Source organism: Theropithecus gelada, chromosome 14 (genome assembly GCF_003255815.1).
Source record: "Theropithecus gelada isolate Dixy chromosome 14, Tgel_1.0, whole genome shotgun sequence".
Lineage (NCBI taxonomy): Eukaryota > Metazoa > Chordata > Mammalia > Primates > Cercopithecidae > Theropithecus > Theropithecus gelada.
The window spans coordinates 48,275,481-48,300,173 of NC_037682.1; the positions used below are offsets into that span (position 1 = coordinate 48,275,481).

General features: G+C 43.1%; 2 protein-coding genes and 1 pseudogene across 3 annotated transcripts in view; 1 reads left to right on the forward strand and 2 right to left on the reverse strand.

Annotated features, from left to right (window-relative positions):
* The first annotated feature begins 725 nt into the window (after nt 1–725).
* Nucleotides 726–24,693, forward strand: part of PIK3C2A (phosphatidylinositol-4-phosphate 3-kinase catalytic subunit type 2 alpha) — a 116,313-nt gene continuing 92,345 nt past the window's right edge. Inside the window, exon 1 of one of the 2 annotated variants that reach the window (XM_025355879.1) lies at nt 726–870. The gene's annotated coding sequence lies outside the window, so the exon portion shown is untranslated. The remainder of the gene's footprint in view (nt 871–24,693) is intronic. The other variant, XM_025355880.1, reaches the window with a different exon arrangement.
* Nucleotides 14,245–15,002, reverse strand: LOC112606003 (annotated as a pseudogene).
* On the reverse strand, nt 23,923–24,367 carry LOC112606004 (40S ribosomal protein S26-like). The gene has a single exon (XM_025355884.1). The coding sequence runs from the start codon at nt 24,347–24,349 to the stop codon at nt 24,002–24,004; it is 348 nt and encodes a 115-aa protein (XP_025211669.1). The 5' UTR covers nt 24,350–24,367; the 3' UTR covers nt 23,923–24,001.

Genomic DNA, 24,693 nt, shown 5'->3' on the forward strand with positions numbered 1-24,693 from the left:
CGACAAGCATAATCTCATTAAATTCTCAATAAGAAGGTATTATTATGGAGATTGCATGTGAAAATACTTTGTAATGTAGAAAGAGTCGTCTGGCTGTGAGTTATTATCATGGGGATATCTTCCTTACCTGGCTGTTGTGAGGATGAAACGAGACGCCGACCTGAAAGCGTTTTACGTGCTATCAAGCATTTTACAGAAACCACGTGATAGGCTACTAATTACCCACCGTACACCACCTGACCCACCGTGAGGCCTCGGTAAATGCTGGTTGGAGTGGAGGAGTTTAAGTCTCGCCTGTTTCTTTCAGTCTTCCAATCACAAAGTAATCTCGGCGCCGCCGGGGGCCAAGACACAAATCTGGGAACCTCAGCCTAGACGGAGGAGGGTGCGGAGTCCCGGGAGAGGGGGTAGGAACAATAGGGTACTTCAGTGCCCGGGCCCGGTTTGCGGGGCTTCGGACGCAGGGCCCGAGGAGCGGCCAGCTGGGGTGTCCTGGGAGCTCCCCTCCCCAGGTCTGGGGTGTGCACGGAGAGGGTCCGGAGCCTGCTCAGCATTCCCCGGGAGGGATCCGGACCCTGGTCCCCTGGGCTCGTGCTCCCCAGCGCCCCAGCTCCCTTGCTCACGCTACACGGGCAGCGACAAAGCCCCGCCCGCCCGCTCAGGTAGGCCGTCCGCGCCAGCCAATTCACAACAAGCCCGGGCGGGGAAGGCGGTGCTTCCCTGGTCGGAAGTGACGTGCTGGCTTGGCTGGCTGTGGAGTCGGCCGAAGCTTTCGGCGGCGGCTGAGCCAGCTGAAGGGAAAAATGGCTCGGACTGTGGCGGCTTCGGCGGCTCAGGTTGTAGTACAGGCGGAGGCTCAGGCAGCTTGAGGTGAGGAGCGGTCGGTGCGGCTGGGGACGATATTCGGGATCCTGCTCTGCGAGGGTGGAGAGGGGCCCCGGGGTTCCCGGGCTGGAAGGGTCTCTTGTCGCGGCCCCCAGTGCCTTGGGTGCCCGCGTCTGACCCTCCATCCCGTGCTCTTGGCGCTGCCCAGCCCGACTCCCCTCCCTCCGGGCCTTACTTCCCCGCAGGCCGTCGGCAAGTGCTGCGCTGGAGGTGCTAGGAGCCCGCGTCCCCACCAGGCCCCTCTTGTCGGGAGCAGAGGTGCGCCTGGGAGTTAGTTTTGTCCCACAGAAGGAGGGCAGGCCCCCTGGCCCGCCGGCCCCCCTCCCCCGCCTTGTCCCGCGGGACCGGGCTGGAGCCGCAGTGGCCGGTCCTATTCTCTTGGCGGATTGTTCTGGCGAGTGTGTGTGTTGCACTTCTCAGTGACGGCCCCTTCTTTCACCTCCTGTCCCATCTCTGGCTCTGGGGACCAAGGATACTTTTTCTTCTCCCCGGGCCCCCCACTCCCACCGCGTTGCCTGTAGCTGCGAATCCACTTGCTTTGGGAAGACTTTTCTTTCAGTGTGTATTTAGCGCATCATCCTTCTGAGAGAGGGGTCAGATTAAAAAATACTAACTTAACCCTTCCTGAGGGACGGAGGAATAATAAATAATTGAAAAAAAAAGGCACATACTTATTTTCCTCACTGAATTTTTGCCTTTAAAAACGAGATTCTCTAGCTGTGGAATTATTTTGCGGGGGGCGGGGAGGAGGGATTGAGGAGGGAAATGAGGAAGGAGAAACTAAGGAAAAAAGTCTGGAGATGAACGTGGAAGAGAGAGCCTGTTGTGGTTCTTTTCCTATACTGGCCTGATATAAATTGAGGTTATAATTATATTCTTATTTTGAACAGTGGGGGTTTGAATTAAGTGAAACGAAGGAGGCCTTCCTCTTTGAACAAGATTAGTTATTAAAGAAATGTCCTGAAATCTTTCCTAGTGGGTTTCAGGCAGAAAAGCTCTATTGGGAAAATTTTTAAATATATTGTAGCATCAAAGGCCACAGCATAGAAGAGATGCAAGAAGAAAGCTGTTTGCAGGGGAATGGTGAAGACATAGTAGAAAGGGGGAAGGCTGCACAGAAGTCCAGGAACTAATTCCAGGAGAGACTTTGTACCTTTGCCTCCTTGGCTTATGGTTCAGGTCTCCACAAGAGACTCCTTTAGCAGCTCTGCCATAGTTGGGGTTGGTGCTCTTTTTTTTTTTTTTTTTAATTTACATGGGGTCTCACTGTGTTAGCCAGGCTGGTCTACCATGCCCAGCAGAATGGTGCTTTTTTTTTTTTTTTTTAATTTGATCTAACCCTATCTGGACAGGATGGTGCTCTTATTCACAGTAGCAAATTAGACGAAAGGACCCTAGTTGAGGTATACAAATTTTATATTTATTTTTATGCAAGATATTTATTTAATATCAAGACAGTGGATACATACTGAAAAACAATGTAACTGAATGAAAATAGAGAAATTTTATTTGTTAACTGAAATTTAGTTCAAAAGTGATTTTACGTAGGTACAAAGCACATGTGGAGTTTCTTCCATAAATTCCATACATTTTGGCTAAATTAATATATTCTAAAGCAGGTTTTTTCTTACCAAAGTCTGTTGGTATTTGTGTTTTATATGCATGTTTCCTGCAGTTTTCTTTACAAATGACATGTTTTAATGTTTTCATCCACAGATTTTACAATTTTTTCTGTTTTGGTTTGTTTTGTTTTTTGAGACGGAGTCTTGCTCTGTTGCCTAGGCTGGAGTGCAGTGGCACCATCTCAGCTCACTGCAACCTCCACCTACAGGGTTCAAGCGATTCTCCTGCCTCAGCCTCCTGAGTAGCTCGAATTACAGGCACGCACCACCAAACATGGCTTATTTTTGTGTTTTTTCAATAGAGACTGGTTTTCACTATGTTGACCAGGCTGGTCCTGAACTCCTGACCTCAAGTGATCTGCTCATCTTGGCCTCCCAAAGTGCGGGGATTAAAGACTTGAGCCAGTGCGCCTGGCAGTTTTATCTGTTTTTTTTTTTTTTTTTTGAGACAGAGTGGGATCTCAGCTCACTGCAAGCTCCGCCTCCCGGGTTCCCGCCATTCTCCTGCCTCAGCCTCCCGAGTAGCTGGGACTACAGGCGCCCGCCACCTCGCCCGGCTAGTTTTTTGTATTTTTTAGTAGAGACGGGGTTTCACCATGTTAGCCAGGATGGTCTCGATCTCCTGACCTCGTGATCTGCCCGTCTCGGCCGCCCAAAGTGCTGGGATTACAGGCTTGAGCCACCGTGCCCGGCCTTATCTGTTTTATAGAATACAAAAGTTGGCATGTTTGCATGGAGGAATTTTAGAAACTAACTTTTTGTAACGAGTAGCTGTATACTAAGTTTGTTTCTTCTGCAATTAATAGTTCTAAAATTTTCAATTAATTGAAGATTGTTTGCATTAATTCCCATGTCCAGGACTCTTTCTTTAATCTACCACACAGTTTTGCATTTAGGTAAGCACATTCAATAAGTGAACTTATACCTAAAGAGAGTGTTGAATTTCCTAGGAACTCAAGAGTTCTTATAGAGCATCAGAGCAGCAGTAGTGCAAAGCATTTTTTGTAACTTGTCTTTCTTTGGTAACGTAAGTTATTCCTTTTCCTTTTTTTTTTTTTTGAGACAGAGTCTCGCTCTGTTGACCAGGCTGGAGTGCAGTGGTGCGATCTCAGCTCACTGCAACCTCCACCTGCCGGGTTCAAGCAACTCTCCTGCCTCAGCCTCCCGAGTAGCTGGGACTACAGGCATGTGCCACTACGCCCAGCTAATTTTTGTGTTTTTGGTAGAGACAGGATTTCACCATGTTGGTTGGCCAGGATGGTCTTGATCTCTTGACCTCGTGATCTCCCCGCCTCGGCCTCCCAAAGTGCTGGGATTACAGGTGTGAGCCACCACGCCCGGCCCTTTTTTCTTTTTTGAGACAGCCTCACTCCATCACCCAGGCTGGAGTGCAGTGGCATGATCTCAGCTCACTGAAACTTCTGCCTTCTGGGTTCAAGCAGTCCTCCTGCCTCAGACTCCCAAGTAGCTGGGATTACAGGTGCACACCACCATGCCCAACTAAGTTTTGTATTTTGGTAGAGGCGGAGTTTCACCATGTTGGCCAAGCTAGTCTCGAACTCCTGACCTCAAGTGATCCACCCCCCTTGCCCTCCCAAAGTGCTAGGATTACAGGTGTGAGCCACTGCACCTGGCCTATGCATTGTATTAATTTTGCATATTCCAAAAATAATTTAAGACAGGCAAGTAATAAAGGTGAATGCTTTTGGGTGGTGCATCACATTGTAGGTGATTTCATTTTAGTAGTTGTACCTGCGTAGGGCTAAAAAATAACCCTCTGAAAGCTCTGAGAGTGCTGGAGGGCCTGAAGGAGTGCCTGGCACTTCAAAGGTTCCCAGGGATAAGAAAAATGAGACAGTGCTTGATCTCAAGAAGTCCTCATCCATTTGGAAGACAAACATACATTTTATAACAGTATAATTATAAGGGCAGGCTAAATAGGATATGGTCACCTGGGCTAGGATATGGAAAAGGAATGAGTGGGTTTGAGGAGGAAGAGGATGCTCAAGTTGAGTCTTAAATGATTAATTCCTTCTATTCATAAGGGCAGGATGGATAAAAGTGATCAGGTTCTAGGCCCTGCTCTGCTTCTATCAAGCAGTGAGATATTGAGCAAACTGCTTAATACTTCTGGTATCCATTTTCCTTATTCAGGATTCGACTACATATATAAAGCTGTACATTAGAAATATGTGAGCCAAAAATGGGAGTCACATAGGTAGGAGATTTTACATTATTTTTTTCTCCTAAATCTTTTAAATTTGGTGTATGTTTCATACTTGGTACATCTCAATTTGGAACAGCCACATTTCAGGCATTTAATAGCTCCATGTAACTAGTAACTACCATATTGGACAGTATAGATCTAGAGGTTGGGTGCGTTAGTGCATGCCCATAGTCCAGTGCTTTGGAGGATCGAGGCAGGAGGAGGATCGAGGCAGGAGGATCTCTTTTTTTTTTTTTTTTTTTTTTCCTTTGAGACGGAGTCTTGCCGTGTCGCCAAGGCTGGAGTGCAGTGGCATGATCTTGGCTCACTGCAAGCTCTGCCTCCCGGGTTCACGCCGTTCTCCTGCCTCAGCCTCTGGAGTAGCTGGGATTACAGGCGCCCGCCATCACACCCAGCTAATTTTTTGTATTTTTTTTTTAGTAGAGATGGGGTTTCACCATGTTAGCCAGGATGGTCTCTATCTCCTGACCTCATGATCTGCCTGCCTCAGCGTCCCAAAGTGCTGGAATTACAGGCGTGAGCCACCACACCCGGCCAGCAGAAGGATCTGTTGAGCCTAGGAGTTTGAGACTGCAGTGAGCTATGATCACCACTGCACTCCAGCCTGGGTGACTGAGTGAGACACTGTCTCAAACAACAACAACAACAAAAAAGATCTAGAGGCTATTCTGTCTTGGTTCCCTGCTTGAAAAAGGAAAAGGAACTCCAATGAGAAAATTATCACTGGTAATTTATAATTTGTAATCATTTTGATGGTACTTGTATATGATGTTCTTTTGATGAGAATTATGGTCATACTTGCAAGTATTGCTGTAAGTATCTTTCAGGTTGTTCATAGGATTATGGTTGGGAGGAGAAGAAATGTCTTTGTTTTCTCTGCCTCTGTAGTGGAGTCATATTTTTGTTATCTTTATTTTGTTCATTTATGTATACTTTGTATCTTTTTTTTTCCTGCAGTATGTTCTTTCTTTCTTTCCTTCTTCTTTTTTTTTTTTAAATAGAGATGTCTCACTATGTTGACTAGGCTGGTCTTGAACTCCTGGCCTCAAGGGATCCTCCCATCTTGGCCTCCCAAAGTGCTGGGATTACAGGCATGAGCCACTGCACTCGGCCTGCAGTTTGTTTTTCTTAGGTGATGGATTTAAAACACAATGAGAGAGTGCATATGGACATTTTAGAAAGTTAAAAGGAGATTTATACAATTTTAAACTACTTGGATTTCTTAAAATTTTAAACTGAGCTGTTTGGGTACAAAAACAAATGGGATTTATAAATCCTCTTTTAATAGATTTGAAGGCAGTTATTGTTGGCTTAGCAGCAAGTATTTATCTTTTAACCTTGAGACTGCATTAAGATAGTGTATAATTAACATGCTTACTGTTAAACATAAGGCTTTCTGTTAGTATTACAGTATAACAGTTACATTATTTGTATGACTGATGTGCAATGTTGGTTCACTTAATTTGCTGTGCATTGAGTTTGTTTAAAAAACACTAGTGGCTAATTTTAGACAAGATAACTATGACTGACAATACTGCATCTTTACACTTGTATTGACTGATGGTTATAGCTTAGCTAACACTGTTTTCCCTCCAAGACCTTATTACCTGTGAAGTAAATACAGCAAGTATTCTCATTTTGCTGAGGCCCAAAGATGTTGTGACTTACTTAACATAATAAATTAGAAGCATTGCTTGAATTCAGGTCTTACAATGCTAGGCCCAGTGTTCTGGGTTTTTTTTTTTTTTTTTTTGGAGGCAGGGTCTCTCTGTGTGGCTCAGGCTGGAGTGCAGTGGTTCCATCTCAGCTCACTGCGACCTCTGCCTCCCACACTCAGGTGATCCTCCCACCTTAGCCTTCCAAGTAGCTGGGACTACAAGCACGTGCTACCATGCCTGGCTAATTTTTGTGTTTTTTGTAGAGAAGCGGGTTTGCCACATTGTCCAGGCTGGTCTTGAACCCCTGGGCCCACCTTGGCCTCCTAAAGTGCTGAGATTACAGGCATAAGCCACCACGTCCAGCCCAGTATTCTTTTCTTTTCTTTTCTTTTCTTTTCTTTTTTTTTTTGGAGATGAAGTCTTATGCTTGTCGCCCAGGCTGGAGAACAATGGTGCAATCTCAGCTCACTGCAACCTCCACCTCCTGGGTTCAAGCGATTCTCTTGCCTCAGCCTCCTGAGTAGCTGGGATTACAGGTGCATGCCACCATGCTCGGATAATAGTTTTTGTATTTTTAGTAGAGATGGGGTTTCACCATGTTGGCCAGGCTGGTCTCGAACACCTGACTTCAGGCGATCTGCCTCCCAAAATGCTGGGATTACAGGTGTGGGCCACCGCCCCTGGCCCCAGTATTCTTTTCATTGCATCTCTTCATATGGCATATGAGTGTTTAGATACACAGTACAAACCAGATTTTTGCAGTGTGTAATAAAGAAATGGTTACTTCCTGGCTTTAGGAAGTTTATATACCAACTAGGAGAGACCAACTAACTACAATCCATGTAGCAAAAAGTACTTCAGTTATTTGAAAAAAAATTGTTACAGGAAAGAAAAGATGTAAGGGATAATATAGTCAAATGGAAAATAGATAGGAGTTAATTAGACAAGATTTTTGAGTAAAGAGTTTAGATTATAAATCATCACTATAGGAAGAAGATGATGAGGTGTTAACGATAGTGTTATTTCAATGCACAGAGAACAAGGGAAAACGTAGCTAAGGGAACATAAAATGTATGTTTAGGAAAGAGTTTTTTTTTTTGTTTTTTTTTTTTGAGATGGAGTCTCCTTCTGTCGCCAGGCTGGAGTGCAGTGGTGCGATCTCGGCTCACTGCAACCTCTGTCTCCCGGGCTCAAGCGATTCTCCTGCCTCAGCCTCCCGAGTAGCTGGGATTACAGGCACACATCACCATGCCCAGCTAATTTTTGTATTTTTAGTAGAGATGGGGTTTCACCATGTTGGCCAGGATGGTCTCGATCTCTTGACCTCATGATACGCCTGCCTTGGCCTCCTGAAGTGCTGGGATTACAGGCATGAGCCACTGCGCCTGGCCTAGGGAAGGGTTTTCAAGGCTTATTTTTTATTTTTATTTTTTAGGTGGAATATTGCTCTGTAACCCAGGCTGGAGTGCAGTGGCACGATCTCAGCTCACTGCAACCTCTGCCTCGCAGGTTCAAGCGATTTTCCTATCTCAGCTTCCTGAGTAGCTGGGATTACAGGCATCTGCCACCACATGTGGCTAATTTTTGTGTTTTCAGTAGAGACGGAATTTCACCATGTTGGCCAGGCTGGTCTTGAACTCCTGACCTGAAGTGATCCGCCCACATCTACCTCCCAAAGTGCTGGTATTACAGACATGAGCCACTGTGCCTGGCTTGAATAGCCTAGTTTCATCTGACTAGATCTCATAATGACATTCATCAGGCTAGAATTCTTTTTTTTTTTTTTTTTTGAGACGGAGTCTCGCTCTGTCGCCCAGGCTGTAGTGCAGTGGCCGGATCTCAGCTCACTGCAAGCTCCGCCTCCCAGGTTTACGGCATTCTCCTGCCTCAGCCTCCTGAGTAGCTGGGACTACAGGCGCCCGCCACCTCGCCCGGCTAGTTTTTTTGTATTTTTTTAGTAGAGATGGGGTTTCACCGTGTTAGCCAGGATGGTCTCGATCTCCTGACCTCGTGATCCGCCCGTCTCAGCCTCCCAAAGTGCTGGGATTACAGGCTTGAGCCACCGCGCCCGGCCATCATCAGGCTAGAATTCTGTGCATAGTGAAATATATGACATGATACTACAATTGTTAAGGATTCTTTTTGAAGAGTCATACTTATTAAGGTATAATTTACATATAGTAAAATTCATCTGTTTTAGGTGTAACGTTCTGTATAGTTCTGCTAAAACAGATGAATTACAAAAAACAGTGACAGTTGTGTAACTGCCACCACCACGATTAAGATACAAGACATAGAATATTTCCATCACTCCAAAAATTTCCATAATTATGCCCTTTTGAAGTAAATCCCTTCTGCCCACCCCTCACTCCTTGGCAAGAACTCTTTTGTTTTTTATCCCTGTAGTTTTGCCTTTCCCAAAATGCCATATAAATTGGCATCACACAGTGTATATAGCCTTTTGAGTCTGGCCTCTTTCACTTAGCATAACACTTTTGAGATTCAAGAAGAAGTCTCTTTTTTATTAATAAACTATTTTTTAGAAAGTTTATGGAAAAATCGTGAAAGAAAATTTGTAACTATAGTACAGAGAAATCCCTTAAACCCTGCACCTAGTTTCCCCTATTTTTAAATTTAAACTACTAATTTTTGCTAATTGTCAAACCTGCAAGGTTCTAGAATTACAGTTTGTTGAAAATGGGAAACAATGTGAAGATTTTGATGAAGACGATGACTTTCTAATTTTTTTGTTTGTTTGTTTTTGAGATGCAGTCTTGCTCTGTCGCCCAGGCTAGAGTGCAGTGGTGCGATCTTAGCTCACTGCAGCTTCCTCCTCCTGGGTTCATGCGATTCTTTTGCCTCATCCTCCCAAGTAGCTGGGATTACAGGCACGTGCCACCATGCTCAGCTAATTTTTGTATTTTTGTATTTTTTGTATTTTTCACCATTCCAAACAGAAACTCTGTAGCTGTTAAGCAGGTACTATTCATTCTCTTCTCGACCCAGTCCCTGGTAACCACTAATCTACTTTTTTTTTTTGAGATGGAGGCTGGAATGTAGTGGCGCAATCTCAGCTCACTGCAACCTCTGACTTCCGGGTTCAAGCAATTCTGCCTCAGCCACCCTAGTAGCTGGGACTACAGGCATGTGCCACCACGCTCAGCTAATTTTTGTATTTTTAGTAGAGACAGGGTTTCACCATGTTGGCCATGATGGTCTCAATCCACCCGCCTTGGCCTCCCAAAGTGTTGGGATTACAGGCGTGAGCCCCTGTGCCCAGCCTCTATTTTTTGTCTCTGTGAATTTACCTTTTCTAGATCTTTCGTTTAAGTGGAATCGTGTAATATTTAGCCTTTTGTGTCTGACTTATTTCACTTAGCGTAATGTTTTCAAGGTTCATACATGTTGTAGAATGTATCATTTTTATGACTGAATCATATTTAACGTACCACATTTTGTATATTCATTCATTGATGGATACTGCATTGTTTTCACCTTTTGGCTATTATAAACAATGCTGCTATGAGTATTAGTGTACTCCTATTTTCAGTTCTTTTGGGTATATATCTAGGAGTGGAATTGCTGGGTTGTTGTAATTCCATATTTAATTTTTTGAAGAAACACTAAAATGTCTTCCAAAGTGGCTGTACCATTTTACATTCCTCTAGCAGCAAAGTATCAGGGTTCCATTTTTTCTACATCCTTGCCACCACTTGTTGTTTTCCTTTTTTTTTCTTTTTCCAGTTACAGCCATTCTAGTAGGTTGACTAGTGATATTGAGTATCTTTTCATATGCTTATTGATAATAAGTTGGCTTTTTTTTTTTCTTTTTGAGACGGTGTCTCACTCTGTTGCCCAGGCTGGAGTGCAGTGGTGTGATCTCGGCTCACTGCAACTTCTGCCTCCCAGGTTTAAATGATTCTCCTGTCTCATCCTCCCAAGTAGTTGGCATTACAGGCACCTGCCAGCATGCCTGACTAATTTTTGTATTTTCGGTAGAGAGAGTGTTTCACCACGTTGACCAGGCTGGTCTCGAACTGCTGACCTCAAGTGATCCACCCACCTTGGCCTCCCAAAGTGCTGGGATTACAGGCCTAAGCCACAGCGCCCGGCCTAAGGTTGCTTTTTTTTTTTTTTTTTTTTTTTAAATGAGGTCTTGCTGTGTTGTCCAGGCTGGGGCACAATGGCTATTCACAGAGACAGTCGTAATGCAGTACAGCCTTGACCTGATAGGCTCAAAGGATCCTTCTGCTTCAGCCTCCAGAGTAGGTGGGAGAACAGGTGCATGCCACCATGCAAAGTTAATGGTAGCAACATATTGATGCTTGTTTCAACAATGGTCAGGGCAGGGTGATGTTAACATTTTTTAAAAGGAAAAAGAATTGGATGGCAACGTGTATTTTAAAATCCCTATTATATGCTAAGCATTTTATTATATAATTTTATTTAACTCTGAAAATACTCTATTATCTGTGTTTTACAGATGAGAAAATTAAAGACAAAGGGAGATCAAGTAACTTGCTTTAAAAATCACAGAGTTGACCAGGCAATGTGGCTCATGCCTGTAATCCCAGCACTTTGGGAGGCCGAGGTGGGTGGATCACCTGAGGTCAGGAGTTCGAGACCAGCCTGGCCAACATGGTGAAACCCTGTCTCTGCTAAAAATACAAAAATCAGCTGGGTGTGGTGCTGGGCACCTGTAATCCTGGCTACTTGGGAGGCTGAGGCAGGAGAATCAGCTTGAAGCTGGGAGGTGGAGGTTGCAGTGAGCGACAGAGCAAGACTCCATCTCAAAAAAAAAAAATCACAGTTTGTAAGAGGGAAGTCTGATATTTACTTGCTGCTACATGGTTCTTTCTCCTCTCCGCTACCACTATTATATAAAACTAAGAATTTAATCTACATGTTGATGTCATGTGAAAGTAAGACTTTTTTAGTCATAGAAATTGATGGAGTTTGGGGGAAGATTCCAGAAGTATTCATGTCAGTTTTTCGTTATTTATTATTTACTATTGAGGGTTTCTCAGTTGCAACTCAGTTTTATCTTCTTTCTACCTTAAGCCATGTTAAATGCAGGTATATACCATAACATTTAACACAGAAGCTTTACTGTTATCTGTCATGTTGGAATTGGGGTGATGTCAAAGTTTATTTAATGATTCATGTCAAATGAATGAACAATGAAGTAGATCAAAGTTCAGTAATTATCTCCACAAATCAGTACTACTGTTGGGATTCTGAGTTAGATTGAAAACTTCTTGGTGAGCAAAATGTCTTTCAACAGGAATCTCTTGCTGTGACTATATCCCATTTCCTTGTCCCCCTCCCACATACATACAGTGATACACATATGCAGACATAGAAAATTGGCCTTGTTGGATTCCCTGGTTGTGAATCACTTATGTGTAGGAGGTTGCTCCTAAAGACTGAAGATGGGATAATGACTACTAGTGGATATTAAGCTACAGTGCAACCACTGCCTTTTGTCAAAATAGAATTAAGCCCTCTATTAATGTGCTTGTAGTACTTGTGCAGTGGATAATCGTTTTAATAGAGTAATATGGAGGCTAAAGAATGGAGTGGGGGCCAGGTGCAGTGGCTCATGCATGTAGTCCCAGCACTTTGGGAAGCTGAGGTGGGTGGATCTCTTGCGCCCAGAAGTTCAAGACCAGTGTGGGCAACATGGTGAAACCCCATCTTTATGAAAAATACAAAAATTAGCCAGACATGGTGGCATGCACCTATAGTCCCAGCTACTTGGGAGACTGAAGTGGGAGGATTGCTTGAGCTGGAAGGTGGAGGTTGCAGTGAGCTGAGATCATGCTACTGCACTCCAGCCTGGGCAACAGAGCAAGACCTTGTCTCAAAAGAAGAAGAAGAAGAAGAATGGAGTAGGAGGCCGGTTAGGCTCACCTATCGTTTTTTTTTTTTTTTTTTTTTTTTTTTTTTTGAGATAGAGTCTAGCTCTGTCGCCCAGGCTGGAGTGCAGTGGCGTGATCTTGGCTCACTGCAGCCTCTGCCTCCTGAGTTCAAGCTATTCTCCTGCCTTAGCCTCCTGAGTAGCTGGGATTATAGGCGAGCACCACCATGCCTGGATAATTTTTTATTTTTAGTAGAGACGGAGTTTCACCATGTTGATCAGGCTGGTCTCGAACTCCTGACATTGTGATCCTCCCACCTCAGCCTCCCAAAGTACTGGGATTATAGGCGTGAGGCCCCGCACCTGGCCAGGCTCACTTATTTTTAAACGTGTGACGAAGCTTGGGAAGACTCTCCACTTTTCTCATGTCTCACTCTTTTTTATGTCCAGGTTGTGGCTCCAATTTTTTTTTTCCCTGACTACCCTATTAAAAATAGTATCCTCTCCGGGCGTGGTGGCTCACACCTGTAATCCCAGCACTTTGGGAGGCCGAGGCAGGTGGATCACGAGGTCAGGAGATCGAGACCATCCTGGCTAACATGGCGAACCCCCATCTCTACTAAAAATACAAAAAAATTAGCCGGGCATGATGGCGGGCGCCTGTAGTCCCAGCTATTTGGGAGGCTGAGGCAGGAGAATGGCGTGAACCCGGGAGGCAGAGCTTGCAGTGAGCCGAGATCGAGCCGCTGCACTCCAGCCTGGGCGACAGAGCAAGACTCCATCTCAAAAAAAAAAAAAATAGTGTCCTCCCCAACTAAATGATTCTCTCTCACATTACTGTTTTTTTCTCCTATGTCATTTACTGTCTATATGTATCATTTTGTTTGCTTGTTTGAATCAAATCACTTCTTAACATTTCCATTGCTGTTATCCTAGTCCACGTCATTATTCTAGACTTTTTCAGCTACCTGTTAATTGCTCTCCCAGTTTCCATTTTTGTTTCTTATGCCTATTTTCCACAGAACAACAGGGATCTTGAGCAATGTAAATAAATCAGATCGCATGACTGTGTCTGCCTAAAATTCACCCAGGGATTCCTATTATACCTAAAATTCAGTATAGCATCCCCCTTCTTGGGGGTATATTAAATTTAATAATTAAAAAAGTTTTTATTGATAGATGGAGATTTTAAGATTTTTTTGGAGAGAGTTCTGATTTTTGATAGTTGAGCTTAGTGATTTAACTTGTTTCTGATTTTTTTTTCTTTCTTTTCTTAATCCCCAATGTGATAGTATGTTTTTTTTATTATTATATATTTTTTTCTTTCGAGACGGAATCTCGCTCTGTTGCCCAGGCTGGAGTGCAGTGGCGCTATCTCGGCTCACTGCAAGCTCTGCCTCCCTGGTTCACGCCATTCTCCTGCCTCAGCCTCCTGAGTAACTGGGACTATAGGCACCTGCCACCTCGCCCGGCTAATTTTGTATTTTTAGAAGAGGTGGAGTTTCACCATGTTGGTGAGGCTGGTCTTGAACTCCTGACCTCAGGTGATCCACCTGCCTCGGCCTCTCAAAGTGCTGGGATTACAGGCGTGAGCCATTGCACCAGGCTAGAATGAATCTTATCATCCAATGTCTAACAACTTTATATACTTGAGAAATTGAAACTCAGAGAGGTGAAGTGCTTTATTCAAGTTGAAATAGCTAATTAATAATAATAGGGTTGGGGCAGAAACTCAGTTTTTCTTTTCTTCTAATTCAAAGTCCTCATTTGTTAGTTTGTGATGCCTATATTTAGTGATTTTTTTTTCTTCTTTTTCTTAAGCTGTGGCTCCCGAAGCATCTAGAACCGGAAGCTATATTCAGCAATTTTTAAGTTGAATTTCTGTTAATACTTTTTACAAATAGCACAGGAGGTGAGGACCCCAGCCCCATGCAGATGGCAGCCCGGGCAGGTTGCACCAGTCCTTCTGTCCTCATGTTGGCAGACAGATACCTACTCTGAAGCCTTTGTAGGGGCCTGAGCACCTTTGTGAACCTGAGCCGGAACTGAAGCTGGAGTTGATCCTGGGCCTTGGTTTGATCCTTGGCCTTGGCCTTTGGCCAGCACAGCCCGAACCTCTTGGCAATGTGGGCACAAGCACGCTTCCTAGGCTTGGGGTGGGCAATGTAGGCAAGTCGTTGGAGCTTGCTGCTGACACCCTTTGGGATCTTGGGCTTAACCTCCTTTACGAGGGCCTTCATAGCCTCAGCACGTGGACTGATGGCCTTGGCATTGTCGGCCTGGATCTTCTTTAGGCCCTTCTTGTTGTGCTTCTTGGCAAAGCACATGTTCCTCAGGAACTTGGGGTCCACCCCCTTAAGAGATTCATATCTTTGTGATCGGGGTTTCTTTTCTAAGACAGAGTCTCACTCTGTTGCCAGACTGGAGTACAGTGGTGTGATCTCAGCTCACTGCAACCTCTGCCTCCTGGATTCAAGCAATTCTTCTGCTGCAGCCTCCTGAGTAGCTGGGACTACAGATGCACGCTACCATGCCAGCTAATTTTTGTATTTTTAGTAGAGATGGGGTTTCACCACGTTGGCCATGCTGGTCTCGTTCTCTTGACCTCATGATCCACCCGCCTCAGCCTCCCAAAGTGCTGGGATTACGGGCGTAAGCCACCACGCCTGGCTTGATTGTGGTTTCTTAATACCATTTCTGTGCCATTTGCGGGAATGGTTGTATGTGGTGTGGTTCTTGGACTTGGCCATGTCTGCACCTTAAGCCGTGGCTCCTGAAGCACCTAGAACTGGAAGCTATGTTCAGCAATTTTTAAGTTGAATTTCTGTTAATACTTTTTCAAATATAAAACTTAGTGGGATAACAAAGCTGATTTCTAAGGAAATATTCTTCAGGGAATTTCAGTTTCTAACTACAGCGTAAAAATCTCTTATTTCAGGATTAGTTTTTATTGGAAGAATGTCTTAGTTTGTTTTCTGCTGCTGTAACAGAATACCACAGATCGATACTTTATAAAGAAAATACATTTATTTGGCTTACAGTTCTGGAAGCTGGGAAGTCCGAGGGCATGGTAGTACCAACATCTGCTTGGCATCTGGTGAGGACATTCTTGCTGTGTCATAACATAGTGCAGGTGAGCATATATGATAGAGAGGAAATCTGACTGAACTCATCTTTAGTCAGGTACCCATTCCTATAGTTATGGCATTAATCCCACAATTATGACATTGTGTGAGTGCACTCCCACAATCATGGTCATGAGGACTATTCCCTCCTGGCCTAAACATCTCTTAAAGGTCCCACCTCTTAATATTATGACAATGGCAATTAAATTTCAACATGAGTTTTGGAGGGGACATTAAAACCATAGTTGTTTTCATAGTTACCACATAATAATTGGCTGAATGTTTAAAGTCAAATAATGTATTTGCTATAAAAGGTTGACTAGTGATGAGGTTTCAATAACAGTTGTTTTGTGGCCAGGCATGGTTGCTCACGTCTGTAATCCCAGCACTCTGGGAGGCTGAGGCAGGCCGATCACTTGAGATCAGGAGTTTGAGACTATCCTGGCGAACATAGTGAAACCCCATCCCTACCAAAAATAAAACATTTAGCTGGTTGTGGTAGCACACACCTGTAATCCCAGCTACTCAGGAAGCTAAGGCATGAGAATCACTTGAACCTGGGAGACGGAGGTTGTAGTGAGCTGAGATCGCACCACTGCACTCCAGCCTGGGTGACAGAGCAAGATTGTCTCAAAAATACAAAACAAAACAGTTCTTTTGTGGGGATTATTTGTAGTTGTTGGACCAGAAGCAATTATTTTTTTATACATTAAAAGAGTTATATAAAATATGAAATGGAGATGTACAGTATAGTAACGTAGCTTATTCAACTTGTTAAATTAAGTCTCCTGTTCTGATTTAGATTGACCCACAATGTTGAATTTAGCTTGGAGATTATAACTTTACTATATCAGCAATATTCCCCAAAGAGCAGGAGTGCCATCTTTAAACATATGGTTAAACAAGTAATAGGAGGATCCATACATTTCTATTACACCTGAATTATTAATTAATTAATTTATTTATTAAAACAGGGGTCTCACTCTGTTACCCTGGCTGGAGTGCAGTGGTGCGAACTCCGCTCACTGCAACCTCTGCTTCCTAGGCTGAAGCTTTCCTCCCACCTCATCCTCCTGACTAGCTGGGACTACAATCATGCACCACCACGCTGGCTAATTTTTCTATTCTTTTTTTTTTTTTTTTGGTAGAAGCAGGGTTACCTTATGTTGCCTAGGCTACTCTCAAACTCCTGGACTAAAGCAATCTGCCCGCCTTGACGTCCCAAAGTGTTCAGAGTACAGGCATGAGCCACCACGCTTGGCCAAGCCTGAACTTTTAGCTAGCTTTCATCATTGAATGAACCTAAAACTTTTATGAAGATCCTCTCCGAGTTAGCTAAACTCTAAAGTTTGAGGACACAGTCTTCCAGAAGACCACTTTCATTTCTGACACCAACTGCAAGTCTTTGGGAGCTGGGGAGGTTCCCAAAGTTTTGATAACTTGCTAAAAAGATGCTAGGAGAACTCACTGCTAAGAGCTATTATGTTCATGGTTACAGTTTATTTCAGGGAAAGGATACAGATTAAAATCAAGGCACGGAGCCCATAGAACCAAGTTCAAGAGGGTTTCTTTTTTTTTTTTTTTTGAGACGGAGTCTCGCTGTGTCACCCGGGCTGGAGTGCAGTGGCGCGATCTTGGCTCACTGCAAGCTCCGCCTCCCGGGTTTACGCCATTCTCCTGCCTCAGCCTCCGAGTAGCTGGGACTACAGGCGCCCGCCACCGCGCCCGGCTAGTTTTTTGTATTTTTTTTTAGTAGAGACGGGGTTTCACGGTGTTAGCCAGGATGGTCTCGATCTCCTGACCTTGTGATCCACCCGCCTCGGCCTCCCAAAGTGCTGGGATTACAGGCTTGAGCCACTGCGCCCGGTCAAGAGGGTTTCAAATGTTGGAGCATCTGGTGTTTGCTCCCCATTAAGTCAGGAGGTGTTACTCTCAGTATCAGTATGTGACAGTATGCGTGGACTATTGCCATCCGGGGAAGCTCACTTGTGCCTCAGTGTCCAGATTTTCAAATTAGGACTTCATTAAATAGGTATATTTGATTGATGGGTTGCCCACATAGTTGAACTCAGTCTCCAGGTTGGATTCAGACTGATACTGGGTGACCCAAAGTCCCATCCTAAATCACATGGTTGGCCTTTCTGGTTGGCCAACCCTGCCCAGAAAGACACCTCTATTTAGTATGACATAGATTACCTCTCAGGAGCAGAGGGCACCTGTCTTTGGGCAAGGCTAAATTCTTTAATAGGTAGGATGTAAAATTAAAACTTACCTCCATGGTTTCTTTAGGAACAGACTCTGTAGATAATAAATGGATTTGATCCTAACTCCATGTATTAATAAGAACCGACATAATTTCTTTCAAGTAGTCACTTAAACTACATTATAACCTCATTAGGTGAATCCTCTACTATATTTTTATCCTGCTTGGGCTTCACTGAACTTCTTGGTTTTGTTTGGTTGATGTCTTTCTTCACTTATGGAGAGTTCTGGCCATTTCCTTTTAAAATATTTATTCTATTTCATTCTCTCTCCTCTCCTTCTTGGACTCCAATTACACATTATATTAGACCATTTGAAATTGTCCCACAGAACTTAGACATGCTGTTGTATCCCCTTCCCCTCTTTTTCTCTGTTTCAGTTTGGATATTTTCTGTTGATCTGTCCTCAGGTTTGTCAATCCTTCTGCTAAGTCCATCTAATTAATTATTGATTTCAAATATATTTTTCCTTTCCAGTATTTCTTCTCTATAGTTCCTATTACTCTGCTGAAATGTCTCATCACTTCATACATATTGTCTGTCTTTTCTACTAGATCATTTAATATTTTTATCATAATTTTTTTTTTTTGAGACAGAGTCTCGCTCTGTCACCCAGGCTGGATGGAGTGCAGTGGCGCGATCTCAGCTCACTGCAACCTCTGCCTCCTGGGTTCAAGTGATTCTACTGCCTCAGCCTCCTGAGTAGCTGGGATTACAGGTGCGCACTACCACGCCTGGCTAATTTTTGTATGGTGTTTCACCATGTTGGCCAGATTGGTCTCAAACTCCTTACCTGAGATGATCCACTTGCCTTGGCCTCCCAAAGTTCTGGGATTACAGGTGTGAGCCACCGCACCCAATCTATCATAATTATTTTAAAGTTACTATTTTTTTTTTGAGATGGAGTCTCGTTCTGTTGCCCGAGCTGGAGGGAAGTGGCATGATCTTGGGTCACCGCAACCTCTGCCTCCCAGGTTCAAGCGATTCTCCTGCCTCAGCCTCCTGAGTAGCTGGGATTACAGGCACGCGTCACTATGCCCAGCTAATTTTTGTATTTTTAGTAGAGACGGGGTTTCACCATGTTGGCCAGGCTGATCTTGAACCCCTGACCTCAAACCATCCACCTGCCTTGGCCTCCCAAAGTGCTGGATTACAGGCATGAGCCACCGCGCCTATCCTAAAGTTACTATTTAATAATAATTCCAACATTTGGAGCATCTTTGAGTTTGCTTATTTTGACTATTTCCTTTACTTTTATTTACCATTGGTCACATTTTCTTGCTTCTTTGTATATCGCATAATCTTTTATTTTATACCAGACAACTTCTGTTGTTGTTTTTTTTTTGTTTTTTTTTTGTTTTTTTTTTTTTTCTGAGACACAACCTCACTCTGTGACCCAGGCTGGAGTGCAGTGACTCAATTTTGGCTCACTTTTTAGTTTTTCATACTTCTCCAAAACTGTCTTCTTTTAAAATCACTAATATTAGGGAGGGGAAATATGACTGCTAATGAGTGCAGGGTTTCTTTATGGGGTGATGAAAAGTATTCTGAAACTTAGTAGTAGGTGATGGTCACATACCTCTCAATATACTAAAAATACACTAAAAACAACTGAATATACTAAAAACAACCACAATCTCTGCCTCCCAAGTTCAAGCAATTCTCCAGCCTCAGTCTCCTGAGTTTCTGGGAGTACAGGCCTGTGCTACCACGCCCGGATAATTTTTCTATTTTTGTATTTTTAGTACAGATGGGGTTTCACCATCTTGGCCATGCTGGTCTTGAACTCCTGACCTCAGGTAATCCACCTACCTAGGCCTCCCATAGTGCTAGGATTACAGGTGTGAGCCGCCGTACCTGGCCTGTATACCAGACAACTTCTATAAAACAAAGGAGAACCTGAAGTCTACTTATTTTTTACTTAATATTTACCTCCAAAATGCCATTTATTCTGTCTGGCCACTAAATTAAGTCTAATTTATAAGATGAGTAAGATGAGTCTGTGCTTTGTTGCAGCTGTAGTTTGATTCAGTTTACCACTGGGTCTAAATACTTTGGGGCAGAATTATGACTTTCTCCTCAGCAGGATTTGGGATCTAAGCACTGATATGATTTCAGAGATCTGTTTTGCCAGCTGAGCTGCCAGCTTTTTAGGTCACTGGGAGGTTCTCTTTGTTCTTTGATTGTGCCTCTTGCCTTTTTGTGTCTCAGGAGATCTCTGCCTTGCTGCTCTTACCCTTGCCTCAGGAGGGCAGCTGTTTTACATTGTGTGAAGGCTTGGAATGCCTTGGAGGGCTTTTTCTCAGTTCTTGCCTCCACAGCCTTTGGTAGCCGAAAGCTTAGATTACCTCAGATGGATTTCTGTCTGCTCACTTGCCAGCCTCCTTTGGAAGATGACTGCCTTGTACTTCAGGGAGGCCTATATACTTCAAATGGGATCTCTTTCAGTTCTTCTGACCTGTCTTCAGCTTTCAATGTACTACCTGTGTATTTAGTGAAGATCTGTAGGAGAGTTGGTAGATGGGTTCCGTGTCTGGGGCTCCTTGTAATTCTTATTCCAGCACATTAGACTACTCAGCTTTACCTCCACCATGCCTTGGAATTTTAATCTGTCATGCTAGCCTACATTTGGCATTAAAAATTTCTTAAAAGTCTGGTTTGTTTCTTCTTATCCCTGTCTATAGTACATTTTCTCCTGCTGCTGCTGCACCAGGGAAGAGAGTAGTATTGGGCCTCTCTCTCCTATTAAAGGGCAATCACTTTCTGAAATTTAATTCATTAGGTGTTTGTGTGTTCTCTGTTCTGTGACATTTCTTTTTCTTTTTTTTTTTGAGACAGGATCTCACTCTGTCGCCCAGGCTGGAGTGTAGTGGTGCATGATCTTGGCTCACTGCAATCTCCGCCTCCTGGGCTCAAGTGATTCTCCTGCCTCAGACTCCTGAGTAGCTGAGATTATAGGCATGCACCACCACGCTCGGCTAATTTTTGTATTTTTAGTAGAGATGGGGTTTCACCATGTTGGCCAGGCTGGTCTCGAACTTCTGATCTCAAGTGATCCATCCACCTTGGCCTCCCAAAGTGCTGGGATTACAGGCGTGAGCCACCATGCCCGGCCCAAAAATCCCTGTATTTATCATCTTTATTTTGAGGTAGTAAAACATGCAAATGATGAAAAATTTAAAACTACTGAAATTTAGCAAAAAGTAAATCTGCTTCCTACCATTGGCTCCCAGCTGTCCCTCATTTTTAGTTATTGACTTAGTAGTTTCTTACTTTTATCACCGTAGTCCCCTAAGGCGTCTCTTCCTTTCCAAGTAAAACCTTTCTATCTGTGTTTCTGATAGTATCCTATTCAACTATATCCAGTTTGTGAGCGAGTATGCATCTTCTGTCTCTGTGCGTCTCAGTCTTTTTCCCTGAATCCTTCCCTTCAGTCTGTGGCCTTCCCCATTTTAAACAGCCATTCTGATACCACCTCCTCCTATCTACCTCTCTCTCCTAGTTCCCTCTGAAAGAATAATATACTCTTGTTACTTATAATTCCTTACTTTTAGTTTTTCATACTTCTCCAAAACTATCTTCTTTTAAAATCACTAATATTAGGGGAAATGTGAAACCCTGCCAATTAGAAACTCTGCTAATGGGTGCAGAGTTTCTTTATGGGGTGATGAATGTATTCTGAAACCTAGTGGTAGTGATGATAACACACCTCTGAATATACTAAAAACAACTGAATAGTATACTTTAAAAGTGTAAATTTTATGTTAAGAGTTATATCTCAATAAAGCTATTATTGTAAACATCACTGAGTTCTTAGACCTAGTGTTTTTTTCCAGTCCTTATCCTATGTCATCTTTCTGTAGTTTCTGACAATATTAACCATTTCCTCCTTAGGATACTCTGTTCCTTGTATTTATTTGATACCGGTCTTCATTTGCTAATGGCGCTCATGATTTTTTTCTTGTTTCTTTTTTATCTTCACTCTACACATTCTCCCAGGGCAATCTTCAACTACTTCCATGACTTCAGGTCTTCAGCTGTACACATAGATAACGCCTAAAGATTTATCTCTAGCCAAATTGCTCTGTTGAGCCCAAAGCCAGTATTTCTTTTTTCTTTTTCTTTTTCTTTTTTTTTTTTTTGAGACAGGATCTGCTCTATCACCCATGCTGGAGTGCAGTAGCACTAGGGAGCCTTGATCTGGCTCAAGCAATCTTCCCACCTCAGCCTCCTGAGTAGCTGGAACTACAGGCCCGCACCACCACACCCAGCTAATTTTTGTATTTTTTATAGAGATGGGGTTTCAGTATGTTGTCCAGGCTGATCTTGAACTCCTGGGCTTCAACTCCTGACCACTCGCCTTGGCCTCCCAAAGTGTTGGGATTATAGGCGTCAGCCACCGTGCCCGGCCAAGGCCGGTGTTTCTATCTCCAAGCAGACATGAACTGTATTTCTCACAAGTACTTCAAAATAGGAATGTGTTTTGGTCTGACTAAAAAGGGCCTTGTGGCTCTGAAGAACAATTCTGAGATATACATATGGATTTTCTTCTCTTAGAGGAAGACATTGATGGCATATTATTTGGCACATTTAAGATGGCTTCTAAATACTTTAAAAATGAATGCAACAAGAGTGGGTTAAAAATCTATTGTATCTCTTTATTGTATCTCTTAGGTTAAAATACTCATTTTGAATGTGATATTTTTGTTCCATATTAGATTTAATTTCACCTATTTGTTTAACAAATACTTGAATGAAAGCTTTGTTATTCCAGGACTAGAGTGCTGGGACTATAGCAGTAAACCAGACAAATAAATCCCAGCTTCATGAAATTTATAGCCTAGAGGGGGAAATGCAGACAATAAACAAAATAAATAAGTAAATATATAGTATACTAGATGGTAGTAAATGCTGAGGAGAAAATTAAGGTAAGGTGATAGGCAGTGGAGTTGGAGAAAATTGTAGTTTTAACTCGGTTATCAGGGAGGACTTTACACAAGTGTCACCTTCTCAGTGAAGACTTGAAGAAAGCAAGGGATTAAGCCATTCAGCGATTCAGGGGAAGAACAGCCTAGTCAGAGGTAACAGAAGAGCAAAGGCCGTGAGTTGGGAGCATAAGGTGTTTGAGGAACAAGGGGGCCAGTGTGACGGAAGCAGTGCAGAGTTACAGGAGAGAGATAATGAGAGGCCAAATATTAGTGTGCCTGGTGGGCCATTGTAAAGATTGTACCTTTTCTCTGAATGGGTTAGGAGCTGTTGAAAATTCTGTGCAGAGGAGTGACAGGTTCTAGGTTTTTCAAGATCACTCCAGCTACTGTGTTGAGGATAGTCTGAAGGTGAGGAATGGAGGGGTTATAAATATAGCAGGGAAACAGTTTGGGGAAGGCTATTTCAATAATCCAGGAAAGAACAAGAGGTGATGATTAATTGGTCTAGGATGATATTGAGAACATAATGAAGGAATGTTTACGTTCAGAAATATTTTGAAGATAGAGCCTGTAAGTTTCTGTTAAGTATCTGATATAGTGACCACTAAACATTGTTGCCTTCCTGATAAGCTATAATTGAATTAGAATTTTCTAATATAATAGAAATAAGCAAATTTACTAGATATGCATAAAATGATGAAAGTGTATAATCGTTTCTCTCACTGATTGTAATATCTTATTACAGTAAGATATTATCTTACTACAGTAGTTTTCCCACCTTATCTTTGGTAGGATATGTTCCAAGATCACCAGTGGATGCCTAAAACTTCGGATAGTACCAAACCCTATATATACAGTCATATGTTGCTTAACGACAAGGATATGTTCTAAGAAATGCATCAGTAGGCAATTTTGTCATTGTGTGAATATCATAGCAAGTACTTAAACAAATCTTGATGGTGTAATCTATACACCTAGGGTATGTAGTATATAGCCTTTTGCTCTTAGGCTACAAACCTTATGGCATATTGCTGTATGTATATTAAATGCTGTACATACTATAGCATGTTACTAAATACTGTAGGCAGTTGTAACAATTGGTAAGTATTTGCATATCTAAACATAGAAAAGGCACAGTAAAAATATGGTATAAAATATTTTAAAATGCACCTGTGTAGGGCACTTAACTATGAGTGAAGCTTGCAGGACTGACAGTTGCTCTGGGTGAGTCAATGAGTGAATAGTGAGTGAATGCAAAGGCCTAGGACATTATACTACTGTAGATTTTATAAACACTGTACATATACTATCCTATATTTGCAAAAATATATTTTTCTTTTTAATTAAAAAAAAATCTTTTTTTTTTTTTAAGTACAATTTCCATTTTATTTTTCTCCAGAGAATAGTCTGTCTCAGTCTTTAAGGACTCAGCTCCTTACATGGGCTTTGGTGGGGGACGTGGGGCAGCACCCGCAGGTCTAAATCGGGGAGGGGGTGTTCGGTCCTTGCGGGCTTCACGAGATTGATTCCTGACTACTTTGCTGTGAATTGCACAACTCACACAGTAATGCAGCTTCACATACAGCTTGGGAAGCACATAGGCATCAAAGACGCTCGCTTCAGAAATGTCCCTGACCGCTGCGGCCTCCACTATGTTTCGAATGACGAATTTCTTAATGGCCTTGTCCTTGGGCACGCATCGGGCACAGTTAGTGCAGCGAATAGGCTGCACATGGCCGCGGCCCTTTTTGGCACGACCGTTGTTCCTTCTTTTCTTTGTCATTTTGGACGTATGGACCGAAGAGAGAAAAAAATCTTTTTTAGACAGTCTCACTCTGTTGACCAGGCTAGTGCAATGGTGTGATCACAGCCTGGAATTATTGCAGCCTGGAATTCCTAGGCTCAAATGATCCTCCTACCTCAGCCTCCTGAGTAGCTAGGAATGTAGGTGTGTGCTACCACACTCGGCTAATTATTTTTAAAACTTTTTGTAGTTGAGGAAGGTGTTCTTGCTACATTGCCCAGGCTGGTCTCAAACTCCTGGGCTTTAAGGATCCTCTCCTCTTGGCCACCCAAACTGCTGGGATTATAAGCATGAACCACCATCCCCAGCTGTTTTTCTTTCTT

What these genes read in the sequence shown, in the direction of transcription:
- LOC112606004 (XM_025355884.1), bottom strand. Translation starts at nt 24,349, where the DNA reads ATGACAAAGAAAAGAAGGAACAACGGTCGTGCCAAAAAGGGCCGCGGC.